At 38.7% G+C, this 20,047-nt stretch overlaps 2 protein-coding genes across 2 annotated transcripts in view; both read right to left on the reverse strand.

The window, feature by feature from the left end:
• Window positions 1-11,989, reverse strand: part of tpcn2 (two pore segment channel 2) — a 31,626-nt gene extending 19,637 nt beyond the window's left edge. Inside the window, exons 1-17 of the mRNA XM_015019860.1 lie at window positions 11,762-11,989; window positions 11,518-11,634; window positions 10,351-10,457; window positions 7,889-7,961; window positions 7,201-7,300; window positions 7,058-7,123; window positions 6,887-6,951; window positions 5,526-5,617; window positions 5,234-5,315; window positions 4,513-4,602; window positions 4,303-4,422; window positions 4,162-4,221; window positions 3,233-3,361; window positions 2,191-2,237; window positions 1,751-1,850; window positions 775-846; window positions 562-635 (exon numbers count right to left, since the gene is read on the reverse strand). Coding sequence (XP_014875346.1) covers window positions 562-635; window positions 775-846; window positions 1,751-1,850; window positions 2,191-2,237; window positions 3,233-3,361; window positions 4,162-4,221; window positions 4,303-4,422; window positions 4,513-4,602; window positions 5,234-5,315; window positions 5,526-5,617; window positions 6,887-6,951; window positions 7,058-7,123; window positions 7,201-7,300; window positions 7,889-7,961; window positions 10,351-10,457; window positions 11,518-11,634; window positions 11,762-11,989 — 1,622 coding nt within the window. The remainder of the gene's footprint in view (window positions 1-561; window positions 636-774; window positions 847-1,750; window positions 1,851-2,190; window positions 2,238-3,232; window positions 3,362-4,161; window positions 4,222-4,302; window positions 4,423-4,512; window positions 4,603-5,233; window positions 5,316-5,525; window positions 5,618-6,886; window positions 6,952-7,057; window positions 7,124-7,200; window positions 7,301-7,888; window positions 7,962-10,350; window positions 10,458-11,517; window positions 11,635-11,761) is intronic.
• Window positions 11,990-12,087: 98 nt separating this feature from the next.
• On the reverse strand, window positions 12,088-19,984 carry LOC106938033 (two pore calcium channel protein 2-like; the record flags this gene model as incomplete). Its single annotated transcript, XM_015019861.1, has 12 exons — window positions 19,757-19,984; window positions 19,513-19,629; window positions 18,346-18,452; window positions 15,884-15,956; window positions 15,196-15,295; window positions 15,053-15,118; window positions 14,882-14,946; window positions 13,521-13,612; window positions 13,229-13,310; window positions 12,508-12,597; window positions 12,298-12,417; window positions 12,088-12,216 (listed from the first exon to the last, which is right to left on the reverse strand). Coding segments are annotated over exons 1-12 (1,269 nt in total), but the record flags the coding sequence as incomplete, so codon positions are not given.
• Window positions 19,985-20,047: the final 63 nt, after the last annotated feature.

A 20,047-nucleotide genomic window follows, 5' to 3' on the forward strand; every position in this document is an offset into this window, starting at 1 on the left:
TTTAAAATAACACAAAACAGCGTAAAAAGACCTGCACACAAGACCTCGGTTTTTTTGTTTGTTTTTTTTGTTGTTGTTTTGATAGCTGCTGATTAAACTGAAAGTTACAACATTGACATGATTATATGAGTAGTTTTTACCGGGAAATAGATCAGAAGCGCCATGAAAATGGTCAGATCCGCCAGATCCACCTCTCTGGCTGCAATGTGTGCTCCCGACACAGGGGGAACAGATTTTCGCACAAGACCAGCTTTAAATGCATAAACTATAAACTTATCTTTTAGGAATAAAATACATTTGCCCTGGTAAAGCATGGCGGGCTGCTTGAAACCCTTGGTGGGCAGGGTTAACCCTGCATCCACTTATTACAACTGGTTTATTAAACATTCTGACCAATTAAATCTACGAACAGTAAAACTGCATATCAAATCCTGTACGTTTTACCTGTCATTGAATGAATTGGGATCTATACACATAGTTTCAAACAAAGTGTTTCAGCACACTTCATGAGCCATTTTTTAATTTCTCCTATTCAAGTTTTTATTGCGATAGACTTCATACCTCATCTGTGGAGGAGGTTTAATGGCACCCTCAAACAGCCAGATCCCAAATACAGCAAACACGTAGTACACCACCTGCATGATGACAAGTTCCAGTTCAGGTCAGTTTACAGGAATATCATTTTAACTTATGGATGAACTAAAAAGAAACATGCAGCTTCTCATATAGAACAACCCTCTATGAAGCTCGGGTGGATGAATGAAGGCTGCTCACCACTAGGATCCCAGCAAATGCTCGGAGGTTTTTCACCAGATCCAGCAGAGTGCTAGCAACCAGAGCCATGAGCTGCAGATCAACAGGAAAAGATGTGAAGATGAATTTGGGGCTTACACGTTGTATATGAGTGCTAATATGGCTTTTATGACATCCCATTACTTCTGTGTTTTCACACACACACGCACATACACATATATGCACCTACGCAGAGACAAGAGTTAGCCTGAATTAGCACGTCCAACTTAATTGGATGTGCTAGGTAGACAATACTACCTTTGTAGTTTGCAAAAATATTGAATTTTCTCCTAAGGGCCTGATTTCCAAAAGATTTGTGCAAACTTGATAGAGCGCATAAACCTGATCTACAAACAACATGCAAACAGCATCACATTAGCAAAATGAGGAGAATAGCTGGTGTCTGCAGGTGTTTGAGTGTCTGCATAAACGCAGACACTCAAAATGTATTGCACCTGCTATTCTCATAAACTTATGAATATGCAAAGCATACACTGATAATCAGGGCGAGCAGATGGACTGGCACGCTAAGCTGTCTGGGGTCACTATTGTGAGATGGAAGCATAGATATAATGATGGAAAACATTGCTTTTGAAATATTTGAAACACTTAAAGAATATAAAATATAAATAATAAAATACAGATTAAAAATATCCTACAGCAATATCAGTTTTAAGCTGCTGGGTTGAAAAATAATTCCAGCATAATGTTATGTTTTGATGCTCTGCCGGAGTGTATCTATAAAGCCCAGAAAAGTTGATGTAGATTATATTTTTATGCTGCTTGTTCCACAAATTGTGTGGGCAAAAGACGTCGGGGTGGGGCAGCTTAGTGCAGCCAGACTGCTGGCAATATTTAAAATGAAAATCACTACGACTAAACTTCAATATGTAGTTTATGCTTGTCAAAACACTCAATGTAGATCAGGTCCTTTACCGTTCAGCCAGCCAGTAAGTACCTTGATATCTGGGATGATGCGCAGGAACCGGAAGACAATCAGCATGTTAACCAGGCGAACCATCTCCCACAAAGACATCACACCATGAGATGAAGGCTCCCTTCAAGTCACATATAAAAACATAATGACACTCCAAAGGAAATGTGGAATAGATGTCAACATTTCATATAAATTACACAGATGGTTGAAATTTCTACTAATTAATAAAAGTAAGTCTGCATTTTATCTCAGTGCTTCCAGGTCATTTAGAATACCTGATGTACAGATATAGACAGAAAGGTCTTAGAACAGTCACACAGGCATACTGAATTACAAATCACCATTCGTTGGGCAGCTTTGAGTAATTCTAAAAAATGTTGAAACACACACATGCACGCACACACACACACACACACACACACAGAGAGATTTTATCCCAACCTACTGGGTTGCCAACCTACTGGGAATAAGGGAGCCTGTAGGTGATGAATATAGCAATCTGTAGGATCTGGAAGGGATAATCCAAACATGAAGTCAGTGAAAAATTTTAAAGTAAGAAACCTACAACAAGAATAAAATGTAATATGTAAATTATTTTTCAGAAACAATGCTAACTTTCAGACAAGTCATAATTTGGTAACACTTTATTTGAAGGGGGGTGAATAAGACTGTCATGACACTTTCATAAACATGACATAACACCTGTCATGAACATGAATAAGCCTTCATGAATATTTATGACTGTTGTCATAAAGCGTCATTCGGTAAATTGACACTTTTAATACAAAGTTGACATATTCAAAATGTCTTTGTTATGACAACTTGACATTAACCAAGAAATCATTACTGATATAAATTTGTTATAAAAGTATTAATGATTGCACTTTAAAAATCAGGTATCTTTATTAAAGGTAAAGTTTAAACAGTAATGATTTATTGGTTAATGTCAAGTTGTCATAACAAAGACATTTTGAATAATGAATAATGTTAATGTCAATAGTCTTTGTATTAAAAGTGTCATAATTTACCGAATGACGCTTTATGACAACAGTCATAAATATTCATTAAGGCTTATTCATGTTCATGACAGGTGTTATGTCATGTTTATGACAGTGTCATGACAGTCTTATTCACCCCCCTTCAAATAAAGTGTTACCCATAATTTATTCGTTTTTACTGTCCTGTCAGCAGAAATCCTCTCATGGCCTCTGAGTTTGCTGATTGGTTTGATCTGAATGACATCATTCACAGGTTCTGAAGTTTTACTCAAAAACATGTTTGCAACCCAAACTTACATATATGCTGCCATATTCTATGTAAGGGTTTAATCTAAAAGATAACAGTCAGATTTCCACAGAAACTTAATGGGAGTATTTTTGTACCCAAAGCCTTCTCTAACCTCATTGCTCCCCAGCTGGGCATTGCACTGTTACCCATTACAAGAGGTTAACAGAGGCATAAAATAGAATAGGAGTCAATTAGAAATGGGTTTAGAGTTTTCACCAGTAACAGAACGGTGAGGAAGCCATCAAAAATGTTGCTCCTGTAGGACAGGTATCCCCTCCATCCAAAGGCAAATATCTTCACGGTCATTTCAGAAAGGTAGAAGAGGATGAAGCAGAGGTTGATAACCTGGCAGTGAGTTAAGAGAATGGTCAGTCAGTGGCAATTATTGTTTTCCACCACCTAAAAATTTTAAGGAGAATACAAGTTTAAAAATGCAGTCCATTCATATCTCAAGGAACATCAGCACTGGACTGAGTTGTGGCAGGAACAAAACACTGGAGTGACTGGATGTTTAGTTCTTCAGGGTATAAGGACACCTTTTTACATATATGTTCTTTATTTTATTTTTGTTGATGCAAATGGCAGAATATCTGAACAGGTTGTATTTTTGGGTGAATTATCATTGTTTATTATTTTCCAAACATTGACATGCCTTGACTAATCATTAAAACTGACATTACAGTAGGGGTGTCAAACTCCAGTCCTCAAAGGCCACTATCCTGCAGTGTTTAGATGTGCCACAGGTACAAAACACTGCAATGAAATGGCTTAATTACCTCGTTCTTGTGAGGAGGCCTGCTAATGACCTAATAATTCTATTCAGGTGTGGTGTAGCAGAGGCACATCTAAAAATTGTAGGGCAGTGGCCCTCCAGGACTTGAGTTTGACACCTGTGCATTAAAGGGATCAAAATGTGTTAGACACGATTGTAGACAAACATGACGATCTTTGAAATACCATTGATTTGCATTTCCTGCAACCATGCCAGTCATCCCTAATTCCTTCCAATGTCCCTTTCATTCATTATCTTAAATCCCTGACTTCCTTTGTTCCAGGGTACTGTTGTTGCGGCATGGTACCCTGTTTTATGGTAAATTTTAAGAAAACATTCATCCTGTGACAAAGGCATTGTTAAATGTCTTCACCTCTAAGATGTAGTTGTCTCTCTCTTCAGTTGACTTTTCAGAGTTTAGAACCAGGATAGTCTGAAACACAAAATGTTGCATCACTGATTTACCTGCTGTGGTATTGTATGTGCTAATATGTGCAAAGAGTGCAGCACTTACACATATGCATAAGACATTGGCCAGTGCCACCAGGTTTCCTAGGACAGTGAGGTAGTAGTGACTGAAGACCACCTGAAGTTTTTGCAACGTTGCAGATGTATACTGCGGTAAAGGAGGATGCTGCAGCAAAAACGTGCAAAATCCAAACAATCATCTTAACAAATCGTTGTTGGACAACTGTTTAGAATGAGTCTGTAGTTCTAGATCTACCTCCTTGATACAATCTTTATCCAGTTCATCAAATATTTTCCTGAACTGCTGTCGATCCATGTAGCCCTGTTCTGCAAACTGCTGCGATGCCTGGCGTGTTGGATGTGCAGATGAGAACATTAAGAAATTCAACAGAAAAGACAGAGGACTTCATGAAGCAACATTCTCACCAACATTCTCTAGCATAATCAGGTCAACATGAGGTTTCTTATGAGATCAGAAACAAGGAAGAACATACTAGGCTTAAAGCTTTCCTTTTTGATAAAACTTATAGTTATACTGACATAGATTATCAGGAGCTATTTCTGTAGTTATGCTGCTGGAGGACAAACTGACCACTTTTTCTCACTTTCTTCTTCTTCAAATCCCCAATTAACATTATTTGTTATTTAAATTTTTTTTCCCTCAGTTATTTTTCTACACCTGGTCTGGTATTCCGCTTGGTTGTAAATTCTTCCTGGAGGAGGTCGTCGGCTGGCATAATGCTGCCATCAATGAATTGTTCTCCCTCTCTTATTATTTTAGATGTTTCATGAACATCTAAAATAATACATCAGTGCATCTGTTTCTTTGTTGTGTGTATGCTCTGTCTTCTCAAAACCTGAATTGGTCATGGCAGATGGCTGCTTGTACTGAACGAGGCTCTGTTGCTGGCAGTATGGGAGAGTTTTCAGTGCACGTGTGTGTGTATAAAGATGAACAGACATAAGTTGGCTCTGACCACTGTGATGGCTGATTTGTAGAAGCGCTTCATGTTGACTCTGGACATCACCTGAAGCACAGCATCGACTCTCACAAGTTCTCTGAGAGACAAAGAAACATGAAGGGATGTTGGTGAGCAAAATCTGCTGACCAAAGCCTTGGCCCCATGAGAAGAAGTCCCGTTTTTGAATTACTGGTTAGGTGTGACTTGAGTTTAGTAAGGGTTAGATCTTAGAAATCAATGAAAAATGAATGTAAGTCAATTCAAAGTCCTTGTAAAGATAGAAAGACATATTATGTGTGTGTCTTACTGTGCTTCTGTTTGTGAATTGTGACAGCTAAGGACATGGAACGCAGCTCGGATCCCCAGCCGTCTCCTAATGATGGATGTCTGGACTGACATCTGGACAAAAACATAAACAGTCAGCCGGCATGTTGAGTTTGCAGTGCTAATGATAAGTGGGTAGAGTAGCTCATCTCAGACCTGTTTATGCTAAACTAAACACTAGAACCCGTTCCCCCACTCATAGGTGGAAGGAGGCTACCCTCTCATTCACCAGGGTGAATTCCAACGTACAGGCACCAAGATGAGGGGCAACAAGTATGCCTACTCCTGTCCAGCACCTCTCACCAGGGGCAACTCCAGAGTGGAAGAGTGTCTCAAAGAGACTGGTTCTAGAACCAGAGCCTCGCGTTGAGGTGAGACCGACTATTTCTAGCCCGAACCTCTCTACCTCACACACTAGCACAGGCTCCTTCCCAAACAGTGAGGTGACATTCCATGTCAGCTTCTGTAGCCGAAAATCAGATCGCCAAGATCCCCACCCTCAGCTGCCACCCATCCCACACTGCACCTCACCCCTTTGGCCCTCCCACAGGTGGTGAGCTCATGGGAAAGGGGATCCACGTCTCCTCCTTGGGCTGTGCTCGACTGGACTCCATGAGTTAAAGCCCACCCACCAGGCGCTATCCAGTATGGCCCACCTCCAGGCCTGGCTCCAAAGCTTTTATGTTTTCTTCATCTATACTGAACGAAGTAACATCCATTATAACATTATGTTTACGTGGAAGTTTTTCTATCATTTCTCTCATCTCTTGTTCCTTTCCAATAGATGACAGGACTGACTGACCAGACAGTTTATCATGATGTCCAGTTGGTTTATTGTGGTATTTTTAATAACAGGTTGTGTATTTTCTACTATTTCATGATCCAACCTATTCTGTGCTGTTTTCCACTGTCAGACATATTTCACTTTGTTTGGGAGGTGGATTTTAATTCTTTTAGAATGTGTGACACAGCCTTCAATCAAACATGATGTAGAGTAACTCCTTAATACTTACAACACTTAGTTTTCCTGTTGCAACACATCATACATGCACTGACATACCTTCAGTCCCCTATGGGAACAGTACCACTATTTATGTAGTAAAAAGCTCATCTAAGAGCCAAAGGTAGGACAGGCGGAGCAAACCCATTTAAGAGGGAAGTCTCTGTGGTTGTGATTTTCTAAAGCCATGTGACCCACCCATCCTGGTGTTCTTCATTCATGGGCATCAACACGTCTCAGCATAGAAATCAATGGCGTGATGCTAGGTGTAAACATTCCAGTATGACGTCTGCTGGCTCTGAAAGCACAACTACTGATTCACAGATACACCAAGGCAGTCTCACCAGTAAATATCCCCTGAACTGGTTATAGATGATGGCAGTCAGCAAGTTCATCAGACAGTATGTTCCTGTAGGAAGCAAAACGGATTCCTTCTGAAACTCAGCACTACGGGACAGTCATAATGTTCAGAAATCACTATTACTTGTAGCTGGTTGGTTGTTCATAGTGCTTACCAATGATACTGAAGATGATAAAGAAAATGGCGTAGCATCTGTTGAGGGAATAGGCAGGGATCATGACTGTAACAGAGAACATGATTGGTCCGTGTGAAAGCAGTTAGAGCTACAAGACGTGATTGGATGTGATTTCACTATACCATCAGGATTGTTAGCTGTGGTGAGCAGCACCAGCAGAGAGGTCAGGGAGGTGGTCAGGTTCTTGAAATGTAACTCCCACTCACCATTCTTCTTTTGATCCTGGAGCACAGTAACACAGATAGAATAGCTGCACTGTTTCATCCACTGGTTGTTATGATTAAGATAAAACAGTTGAGCTTTTTGAGAAGCTTTTAAACCAAGTAAGGTTCAACTGAACTGAAGAAAACTTTTATTTCTCAACTACCTAAAGTATAATTGACATTCAGTGTTTTGTCCATACAAGGTTGATCACTATTAGACCATTCTGATTATGTCTTAATACTTCAGGTTAAAGTACAAAGCAATTTTGATGAGTGTGGGCTGTATTTTCACTCTGTGACATGTCCAATCAGAGTACTCCTGGCAACTACTACAGTCACTTAGATAAATAACAACCAATTACAACCAGCAAATCAAAATACTGCACCAAGCTGCAGACATCATTAAACAAAATGTTCGGATTTAGGAAAATTTAGGCTGAATATTTATTACGACTTAACAGAAATGCAAAATAATTATGTTACTTATTTTAATTTTATTTTATTGTGTTTACCTTTTTAAGACTATAGCTGGTGTTTAAGTATTGTCAGTAATGTCATAACACATAATTACACACAAACAGGTGTGACCACAAAGACATGAACTTACTGCATTTTTAGCAAACAGCAGCATGCCAACCATAGTGAAGAGGCAGAGATGCAGAGCAAGCAGCAGGATCACACTGCAAAACAGCAACAGTTCCAGGTTTAACAGAAGGGTTGCAGGATTCAGTGCTAATCCTCTGACTTTTCACCAACAGAAACAATGCAACAACATGGCTCCAACAACACTGCATGAGACAAGACTACTGAGACCAGACTCCATTTGAACTTGACCTGTAACTCCTGCTAGATGCTGTACATACATCCAGTAATCCTGAGTGTGTGCTTGTACATACTGAGAACTGAAAAATGTTTTTAGCCAACAATTTGGATAATGAGGACATTTTCCTGATCCTTACTGTTTTCAACTGTACTAAGCTCAACTAGTTAGGCTTAGAAGTATGGTTTGAATTAATGTTTTAGTTAAGGTTAGGGTTAGTAAAATACTGGTAATATTTAGGAATAGGGTAAGTGATAGGGTTATTAAAATGAAACTCAATATAAAGTCAGATCAGTAGACCATTGAAAAAACAGCTGTCTGCTGTCTTTTTCAAACATCGATCATTGAACGTGAAGTAAAATCTGGCAGCCGACCAGACTTTACTTTTACACCAGTAATACACCAGTAATAGTGACAGCAAAATCTAGTTAAGGTAGGAATATAGTTGACACACTGAACTTTGTCCCCACCCCAGCTCATTAATCTTTAGTGCTGACGAGGCGTCACTTCTCACTCAAAATGTATTTTTGGAAGGTGTTCTTGCAGAGCAGGTTCATCTGTATTGGTATTTATATGATCCTTTCATGAGGGCTGTCTTTTTGGAGAATACTAAACCAACGTACACGTCAAGTATAAAAGCCTTACTGTTGCTTAACTCATTCAAAACGGACCTCTAAAAGCATGATAGGTGCATGCCTCCTCTACACATTGTTCAATTGATCAACTATAAACCTAGATTTAAGTCCAAGTTAGTTGCGTTTATAGAGGTTTACGTTGATCGCAGAGAGACTAATCTGAGCACAAAGAATGATGTGTAGTGTGTGCATTTATCTCTCAAATGTTCACTCAATCCATGTTCTGGCTTTGTTTCTGCACTTCCTTTGTTGTCTCACAGTGTGGAAATTCCATTGTAACAGGCAATCAAAACATGTGGAGTCACACAGATTAATATATGTGTAAAAACAGAATTAAAAATAACATAGTGTAGGGCAGATGGAACTTTCGAGCTATTGCTAGGCTTAAAATGTATTGGTGACCTTTACTCATTCAATTCTGTTATATTTTTGTGATTGTTAAATTACAGACCAAGTTCAAGCTCGATAAAAAGCATTATTTTAAATTTCTTCAACTAAGAAACTTTGTTAAAGCAAATTGCAGTAATCTTAACAAGCCTCCCATTACATTGCTTGAAAAATTAATGATTAGGAATAAGTCAAGAAAAGGCATTATTTCAGACTTTTGTAATGTACTCTAATACAAGAGAAAATTCAAGTAATAAGCTTATGAACTGGAATCAACTATCAGTGAACAAGATTGGGAAAGGGCCTGCACTAAAATCCACACAATGTCCATAGATAGCTGTACATTGGCAAATGCGCATATGTGTTATGCCTGTGCATTTAATAAATCTAACAGTGTAATTTTAGCAAATCAAAATGTGCTAAAATGATCTGAATCTGCAGCCAATCATCTGCGAAAAAAATGTATAGCTTTGGCTTGGAATTTATTTTTTTTCCTATGTTGGTTAATAACTTTTTATTTTCTTTTTAATTTCTCTGAAAAATTAAAATGGGAAAGAATAATTACTGTCATGCAATAACTACAAAGGAAACTTGTTCAGACTGATGCAAGATTGTATTTTCAAAGTGGAAAATACAATCATTTGGTTAAAAAAATATTTTGGTTACAAAAAAAACATACAAATTGTGCATGTGTATATTAAAAACAACAGTCTATAACAAGTACATGATAATGAACCACATCACCTGCCAAGATCTGTAAACTGACAGATCTTTTTCATCCAATCAGAATATTCCTTGTAACTATTGCATGCACCAAGCCGCAGACATTACTTAACAAAATGTTCAGACTAAGGAACATTTAGGCTGATTTAACTGAGGTGCAAAAAAATAATATTTACTTTAATTTTATTTTATTGAGTTTGCCTTTTTAAGACTCTATAGCTGGTTTTTAAGTATTGTCAATAACATTATTGTTATTACACATAATTGTCGAATCACATTATGAAACGTCCTTATATTTTTAACACAAGTATTCTGGGGGAAACTCCTCACTCAATTCTTCACTAAAGACTAATCATCTCATGAGGGTGTGGCCACATTTTTGGGGGAGCAGTTACCAACTGGTAAAACTACAAAGCTCTGAATTTTAAGCTTTAGATCTGGTAACCGTGCTTACACTTGAGTCACTTACAAATGTTTATCTACAAAGTAACATGATTCACCTACCTAGCAATCTCAGGTAGGGTTCTCTTGATGCATTTCAGTGTCTTTTTCATCAGAGAGGAGTTCTGCAGAAGGAAGAATGGCCGGACAAGCCGTCGTACTCTCAGTTTCTGAATAGTAAAGAAGGTGAAGAATGATATTTTCAAAATAAAATCAAAGAAATGTACATTTTATGCCAAGAAACCAGTAATCCAAACTGATAAGTATCCCATGTTATCTGAGGTGATGACACATAAACCACTGTGAATGTCTATTTTGTCTAATCTTCCAGTTTATACTTTTATGATTAGGTCTATGGAGTAACAACATCCATCCATCCATTCATTCATTTTCTGAACACCATTGTCCCTAGTGGGGTCGGGAGGGGTGCTGGTACCTATCTCCAGTGAATGTTTCGGGCAAGAGGCGGGATACACCCTGGACAGGTCACCAGTCTGTCGCATGGAGCAACAACAGTTATACTATTTTAGCTATATGACTTTAATTCCTTTTCTGTGACATCCAAAAAAATCCTTACCCTATTACAGGACAACCCGTTGGTGGAACACTAGTGGGTTGTTAGTGGTATGGTAAGAACCATACCACCCCCACTACATGACGCTTTCAAATCTAATACTGTACTAGCTATCAAGCTTGTTGATGGTAGCATCAAGTTGTTTGCTTGTTCAGTTGCTCTTTTTATTGGTGCTTTGAAAAAAGTGGATAGAATAGTGAAGAAGATTATTGAACTTCCCCTCAAATCCAAAGCTGCATGATTTAAACTTCAACTCAATTCCAAGAGAACAATGATTCCCAGCACATATAAAAACACTTTTGGGATGGATAAAACAATCTAACATTGGGCTTCTGAAAGGGCCTTGTTTTAAACCGTTTTGAAATAATTTTGATTGTGTGTAAAATGAGAATATGTAACATCTCGATTTAAAAAAAAAAACAGTCAGTGTTGTTGTTGGCTAAAACTGTGTCTGGTTTCTCTGAAACTTGCTGATGGACATCTAACCAAATAATTGTGGAGGTGAAAATCACTGAAGTTGTATGTTACATAATCATTGTAACAAACTGATAGTTTGAAACTGACAGTTCCATGTTGTACATCATAACAAACCCATTTTTCATTTAGACATGAATATATTACTGTTCAGAGTTCAGAGAGTAAAGTGTGAGTCTTACCTCGTCACACTCCATGCTGACAGAGAGCATCCAGTCAACGACAGAAATACAAATGACTACAGTGTAGCTGATCAGCCATTTGCTCTTTCTGAATTCCTCCCAGCCAATCAAGTAGCTCTGACAAAATGACAGGCAACATGAAACTTTGAACAAACAATTCAAAGAAAAGAATCAGGCAACAATGGCAAAGTGCATGTCAGAAACTTTGGGTTCTCAAAAAAATGTTTTGAGATCTTCTCTTTACTTTGACAGCAAGATCCAGGCAGAAGATGATGAGACAGAGCATCTCGACGCTCTCTGGGGCACCACATGGAGGTTCCCATCGGCTGGATTGGTGGCGGGGATCTGAAGAGATGGACACTGAGGAAGGACGTTCTACAAATGCCAGTAACAGCACAACTGCAATGATGGTGCCCAAGATCCTAGGAGAGGGATAAATGAGGAAATGTTGGTTGATGTAGCATTGGGCCATTGTTCCATTTATATTTCAGATATTAAATTGTTCATCCATTCATCCATCCATCCATCCATCCATNCCTGACTTCCTTTGTTCCAGGGTACTGTTGTTGCGGCATGGTACCCTGTTTTATGGTAAATTTTAAGAAAACATTCATCCTGTGACAAAGGCAATGTCTTCACCTCTAAGATGTAGTTGTCTCTCTCTTCAGTTGACTTTTCAGAGTTTAGAACCAGGATAGTCTGAAACACAAAATGTTGCATCACTGATTTACCTGCTGTGGTATTGTATGTGCTAATATGTGCAAAGAGTGCAGCACTTACACATATGCATAAGACATTGGCCAGTGCCACCAGGTTTCCTAGGACAGTGAGGTAGTAGTGACTGAAGACCACCTGAAGTTTTTGCAACGTTGCAGATGTATACTGCGGTAAAGGAGGATGCTGCAGCAAAAACGTGCAAAATCCAAACAATCATCTTAACAAATCGTTGTTGGACAACTGTTTAGAATGAGTCTGTAGTTCTAGATCTACCTCCTTGATACAATCTTTATCCAGTTCATCAAATATTTTCCTGAACTGCTGTCGATCCATGTAGCCCTGTTCTGCAAACTGCTGCGATGCCTGGCGTGTTGGATGTGCAGATGAGAACATTAAGAAATTCAACAGAAAAGACAGAGGACTTCATGAAGCAACATTCTCACCAACATTCTCTAGCATAATCAGGTCAACATGAGGTTTCTTATGAGATCAGAAACAAGGAAGAACATACTAGGCTTAAAGCTTTCCTTTTTGATAAAACTTATAGTTATACTGACATAGATTATCAGGAGCTATTTCTGTAGTTATGCTGCTGGAGGACAAACTGACCACTTTTTCTCACTTTCTTCTTCTTCAAATCCCCAATTAACATTATTTGTTATTTAAATTTTTTTTCCCTCAGTTATTTTTCTACACCTGGTCTGGTATTCCGCTTGGTTGTAAATTCTTCCTGGAGGAGGTCGTCGGCTGGCATAATGCTGCCATCAATGAATTGTTCTCCCTCTCTTATTATTTTAGATGTTTCATGAACATCTAAAATAATACATCAGTGCATCTGTTTCTTTGTTGTGTGTATGCTCTGTCTTCTCAAAACCTGAATTGGTCATGGCAGATGGCTGCTTGTACTGAACGAGGCTCTGTTGCTGGCAGTATGGGAGAGTTTTCAGTGCACGTGTGTGTGTATAAAGATGAACAGACATAAGTTGGCTCTGACCACTGTGATGGCTGATTTGTAGAAGCGCTTCATGTTGACTCTGGACATCACCTGAAGCACAGCATCGACTCTCACAAGTTCTCTGAGAGACAAAGAAACATGAAGGGATGTTGGTGAGCAAAATCTGCTGACCAAAGCCTTGGCCCCATGAGAAGAAGTCCCGTTTTTGAATTACTGGTTAGGTGTGACTTGAGTTTAGTAAGGGTTAGATCTTAGAAATCAATGAAAAATGAATGTAAGTCAATTCAAAGTCCTTGTAAAGATAGAAAGACATATTATGTGTGTGTCTTACTGTGCTTCTGTTTGTGAATTGTGACAGCTAAGGACATGGAACGCAGCTCGGATCCCCAGCCGTCTCCTAATGATGGATGTCTGGACTGACATCTGGACAAAAACATAAACAGTCAGCCGGCATGTTGAGTTTGCAGTGCTAATGATAAGTGGGTAGAGTAGCTCATCTCAGACCTGTTTATGCTAAACTAAACACTAGAACCCGTTCCCCCACTCATAGGTGGAAGGAGGCTACCCTCTCATTCACCAGGGTGAATTCCAACGTACAGGCACCAAGATGAGGGGCAACAAGTATGCCTACTCCTGTCCAGCACCTCTCACCAGGGGCAACTCCAGAGTGGAAGAGTGTCTCAAAGAGACTGGTTCTAGAACCAGAGCCTCGCGTTGAGGTGAGACCGACTATTTCTAGCCCGAACCTCTCTACCTCACACACTAGCACAGGCTCCTTCCCAAACAGTGAGGTGACATTCCATGTCAGCTTCTGTAGCCGAAAATCAGATCGCCAAGATCCCCACCCTCAGCTGCCACCCATCCCACACTGCACCTCACCCCTTTGGCCCTCCCACAGGTGGTGAGCTCATGGGAAAGGGGATCCACGTCTCCTCCTTGGGCTGTGCTCGACTGGACTCCATGAGTTAAAGCCCACCCACCAGGCGCTATCCAGTATGGCCCACCTCCAGGCCTGGCTCCAAAGCTTTTATGTTTTCTTCATCTATACTGAACGAAGTAACATCCATTATAACATTATGTTTACGTGGAAGTTTTTCTATCATTTCTCTCATCTCTTGTTCCTTTCCAATAGATGACAGGACTGACTGACCAGACAGTTTATCATGATGTCCAGTTGGTTTATTGTGGTATTTTTAATAACAGGTTGTGTATTTTCTACTATTTCATGATCCAACCTATTCTGTGCTGTTTTCCACTGTCAGACATATTTCACTTTGTTTGGGAGGTGGATTTTAATTCTTTTAGAATGTGTGACACAGCCTTCAATCAAACATGATGTAGAGTAACTCCTTAATACTTACAACACTTAGTTTTCCTGTTGCAACACATCATACATGCACTGACATACCTTCAGTCCCCTATGGGAACAGTACCACTATTTATGTAGTAAAAAGCTCATCTAAGAGCCAAAGGTAGGACAGGCGGAGCAAACCCATTTAAGAGGGAAGTCTCTGTGGTTGTGATTTTCTAAAGCCATGTGACCCACCCATCCTGGTGTTCTTCATTCATGGGCATCAACACGTCTCAGCATAGAAATCAATGGCGTGATGCTAGGTGTAAACATTCCAGTATGACGTCTGCTGGCTCTGAAAGCACAACTACTGATTCACAGATACACCAAGGCAGTCTCACCAGTAAATATCCCCTGAACTGGTTATAGATGATGGCAGTCAGCAAGTTCATCAGACAGTATGTTCCTGTAGGAAGCAAAACGGATTCCTTCTGAAACTCAGCACTACGGGACAGTCATAATGTTCAGAAATCACTATTACTTGTAGCTGGTTGGTTGTTCATAGTGCTTACCAATGATACTGAAGATGATAAAGAAAATGGCGTAGCATCTGTTGAGGGAATAGGCAGGGATCATGACTGTAACAGAGAACATGATTGGTCCGTGTGAAAGCAGTTAGAGCTACAAGACGTGATTGGATGTGATTTCACTATACCATCAGGATTGTTAGCTGTGGTGAGCAGCACCAGCAGAGAGGTCAGGGAGGTGGTCAGGTTCTTGAAATGTAACTCCCACTCACCATTCTTCTTTTGATCCTGGAGCACAGTAACACAGATAGAATAGCTGCACTGTTTCATCCACTGGTTGTTATGATTAAGATAAAACAGTTGAGCTTTTTGAGAAGCTTTTAAACCAAGTAAGGTTCAACTGAACTGAAGAAAACTTTTATTTCTCAACTACCTAAAGTATAATTGACATTCAGTGTTTTGTCCATACAAGGTTGATCACTATTAGACCATTCTGATTATGTCTTAATACTTCAGGTTAAAGTACAAAGCAATTTTGATGAGTGTGGGCTGTATTTTCACTCTGTGACATGTCCAATCAGAGTACTCCTGGCAACTACTACAGTCACTTAGATAAATAACAACCAATTACAACCAGCAAATCAAAATACTGCACCAAGCTGCAGACATCATTAAACAAAATGTTCGGATTTAGGAAAATTTAGGCTGAATATTTATTACGACTTAACAGAAATGCAAAATAATTATGTTACTTATTTTAATTTTATTTTATTGTGTTTACCTTTTTAAGACTATAGCTGGTGTTTAAGTATTGTCAGTAATGTCATAACACATAATTACACACAAACAGGTGTGACCACAAAGACATGAACTTACTGCATTTTTAGCAAACAGCAGCATGCCAACCATAGTGAAGAGGCAGAGATGCAGAGCAAGCAGCAGGATCACACTGCAAAACAGCAACAGTTCCAGGTTTAACAGAAGGGTTGCAGGATTCAGTGCTAATCCTCTGACTTTTCACCAACAGAAACAATGCAACAACATGGCTCCAACAACACTGCATGAGACAAGACTACTGAGACCAGACTCCATTTGAACTTGACCTGTAACTCCTGCTAGATGCTGTACATACATCCAGTAATCCTGAGTGTGTGCTTGTACATACTGAGAACTGAAAAATGTTTTTAGCCAACAATTTGGATAATGAGGACATTTTCCTGATCCTTACTGTTTTCAACTGTACTAAGCTCAACTAGTTAGGCTTAGAAGTATGGTTTGAATTAATGTTTTAGTTAAGGTTAGGGTTAGTAAAATACTGGTAATATTTAGGAATAGGGTAAGTGATAGGGTTATTAAAATGAAACTCAATATAAAGTCAGATCAGTAGACCATTGAAAAAACAGCTGTCTGCTGTCTTTTTCAAACATCGATCATTGAACGTGAAGTAAAATCTGGCAGCCGACCAGACTTTACTTTTACACCAGTAATACACCAGTAATAGTGACAGCAAAATCTAGTTAAGGTAGGAATATAGTTGACACACTGAACTTTGTCCCCACCCCAGCTCATTAATCTTTAGTGCTGACGAGGCGTCACTTCTCACTCAAAATGTATTTTTGGAAGGTGTTCTTGCAGAGCAGGTTCATCTGTATTGGTATTTATATGATCCTTTCATGAGGGCTGTCTTTTTGGAGAATACTAAACCAACGTACACGTCAAGTATAAAAGCCTTACTGTTGCTTAACTCATTCAAAACGGACCTCTAAAAGCATGATAGGTGCATGCCTCCTCTACACATTGTTCAATTGATCAACTATAAACCTAGATTTAAGTCCAAGTTAGTTGCGTTTATAGAGGTTTACGTTGATCGCAGAGAGACTAATCTGAGCACAAAGAATGATGTGTAGTGTGTGCATTTATCTCTCAAATGTTCACTCAATCCATGTTCTGGCTTTGTTTCTGCACTTCCTTTGTTGTCTCACAGTGTGGAAATTCCATTGTAACAGGCAATCAAAACATGTGGAGTCACACAGATTAATATATGTGTAAAAACAGAATTAAAAATAACATAGTGTAGGGCAGATGGAACTTTCGAGCTATTGCTAGGCTTAAAATGTATTGGTGACCTTTACTCATTCAATTCTGTTATATTTTTGTGATTGTTAAATTACAGACCAAGTTCAAGCTCGATAAAAAGCATTATTTTAAATTTCTTCAACTAAGAAACTTTGTTAAAGCAAATTGCAGTAATCTTAACAAGCCTCCCATTACATTGCTTGAAAAATTAATGATTAGGAATAAGTCAAGAAAAGGCATTATTTCAGACTTTTGTAATGTACTCTAATACAAGAGAAAATTCAAGTAATAAGCTTATGAACTGGAATCAACTATCAGTGAACAAGATTGGGAAAGGGCCTGCACTAAAATCCACACAATGTCCATAGATAGCTGTACATTGGCAAATGCGCATATGTGTTATGCCTGTGCATTTAATAAATCTAACAGTGTAATTTTAGCAAATCAAAATGTGCTAAAATGATCTGAATCTGCAGCCAATCATCTGCGAAAAAAATGTATAGCTTTGGCTTGGAATTTATTTTTTTTCCTATGTTGGTTAATAACTTTTTATTTTCTTTTTAATTTCTCTGAAAAATTAAAATGGGAAAGAATAATTACTGTCATGCAATAACTACAAAGGAAACTTGTTCAGACTGATGCAAGATTGTATTTTCAAAGTGGAAAATACAATCATTTGGTTAAAAAAATATTTTGGTTACAAAAAAAACATACAAATTGTGCATGTGTATATTAAAAACAACAGTCTATAACAAGTACATGATAATGAACCACATCACCTGCCAAGATCTGTAAACTGACAGATCTTTTTCATCCAATCAGAATATTCCTTGTAACTATTGCATGCACCAAGCCGCAGACATTACTTAACAAAATGTTCAGACTAAGGAACATTTAGGCTGATTTAACTGAGGTGCAAAAAAATAATATTTACTTTAATTTTATTTTATTGAGTTTGCCTTTTTAAGACTCTATAGCTGGTTTTTAAGTATTGTCAATAACATTATTGTTATTACACATAATTGTCGAATCACATTATGAAACGTCCTTATATTTTTAACACAAGTATTCTGGGGGAAACTCCTCACTCAATTCTTCACTAAAGACTAATCATCTCATGAGGGTGTGGCCACATTTTTGGGGGAGCAGTTACCAACTGGTAAAACTACAAAGCTCTGAATTTTAAGCTTTAGATCTGGTAACCGTGCTTACACTTGAGTCACTTACAAATGTTTATCTACAAAGTAACATGATTCACCTACCTAGCAATCTCAGGTAGGGTTCTCTTGATGCATTTCAGTGTCTTTTTCATCAGAGAGGAGTTCTGCAGAAGGAAGAATGGCCGGACAAGCCGTCGTACTCTCAGTTTCTGAATAGTAAAGAAGGTGAAGAATGATATTTTCAAAATAAAATCAAAGAAATGTACATTTTATGCCAAGAAACCAGTAATCCAAACTGATAAGTATCCCATGTTATCTGAGGTGATGACACATAAACCACTGTGAATGTCTATTTTGTCTAATCTTCCAGTTTATACTTTTATGATTAGGTCTATGGAGTAACAACATCCATCCATCCATTCATTCATTTTCTGAACACCATTGTCCCTAGTGGGGTCGGGAGGGGTGCTGGTACCTATCTCCAGTGAATGTTTCGGGCAAGAGGCGGGATACACCCTGGACAGGTCACCAGTCTGTCGCATGGAGCAACAACAGTTATACTATTTTAGCTATATGACTTTAATTCCTTTTCTGTGACATCCAAAAAAATCCTTACCCTATTACAGGACAACCCGTTGGTGGAACACTAGTGGGTTGTTAGTGGTATGGTAAGAACCATACCACCCCCACTACATGACGCTTTCAAATCTAATACTGTACTAGCTATCAAGCTTGTTGATGGTAGCATCAAGTTGTTTGCTTGTTCAGTTGCTCTTTTTATTGGTGCTTTGAAAAAAGTGGATAGAATAGTGAAGAAGATTATTGAACTTCCCCTCAAATCCAAAGCTGCATGATTTAAACTTCAACTCAATTCCAAGAGAACAATGATTCCCAGCACATATAAAAACACTTTTGGGATGGATAAAACAATCTAACATTGGGCTTCTGAAAGGGCCTTGTTTTAAACCGTTTTGAAATAATTTTGATTGTGTGTAAAATGAGAATATGTAACATCTCGATTTAAAAAAAAAAACAGTCAGTGTTGTTGTTGGCTAAAACTGTGTCTGGTTTCTCTGAAACTTGCTGATGGACATCTAACCAAATAATTGTGGAGGTGAAAATCACTGAAGTTGTATGTTACATAATCATTGTAACAAACTGATAGTTTGAAACTGACAGTTCCATGTTGTACATCATAACAAACCCATTTTTCATTTAGACATGAATATATTACTGTTCAGAGTTCAGAGAGTAAAGTGTGAGTCTTACCTCGTCACACTCCATGCTGACAGAGAGCATCCAGTCAACGACAGAAATACAAATGACTACAGTGTAGCTGATCAGCCATTTGCTCTTTCTGAATTCCTCCCAGCCAATCAAGTAGCTCTGACAAAATGACAGGCAACATGAAACTTTGAACAAACAATTCAAAGAAAAGAATCAGGCAACAATGGCAAAGTGCATGTCAGAAACTTTGGGTTCTCAAAAAAATGTTTTGAGATCTTCTCTTTACTTTGACAGCAAGATCCAGGCAGAAGATGATGAGACAGAGCATCTCGACGCTCTCTGGGGCACCACATGGAGGTTCCCATCGGCTGGATTGGTGGCGGGGATCTGAAGAGATGGACACTGAGGAAGGACGTTCTACAAATGCCAGTAACAGCACAACTGCAATGATGGTGCCCAAGATCCTAGGAGAGGGATAAATGAGGAAATGTTGGTTGATGTAGCATTGGGCCATTGTTCCATTTATATTTCAGATATTAAATTGTTCATCCATTCATCCATCCATCCATCCATCCAT

This window comes from Poecilia latipinna, unplaced genomic scaffold (genome assembly GCF_001443285.1).
Source record: "Poecilia latipinna isolate Pla-1442-1.1 unplaced genomic scaffold, P_latipinna-1.0 Scaffold2491, whole genome shotgun sequence".
In the NCBI taxonomy this organism is placed as follows: Eukaryota; Metazoa; Chordata; class Actinopteri; order Cyprinodontiformes; family Poeciliidae; genus Poecilia; species Poecilia latipinna.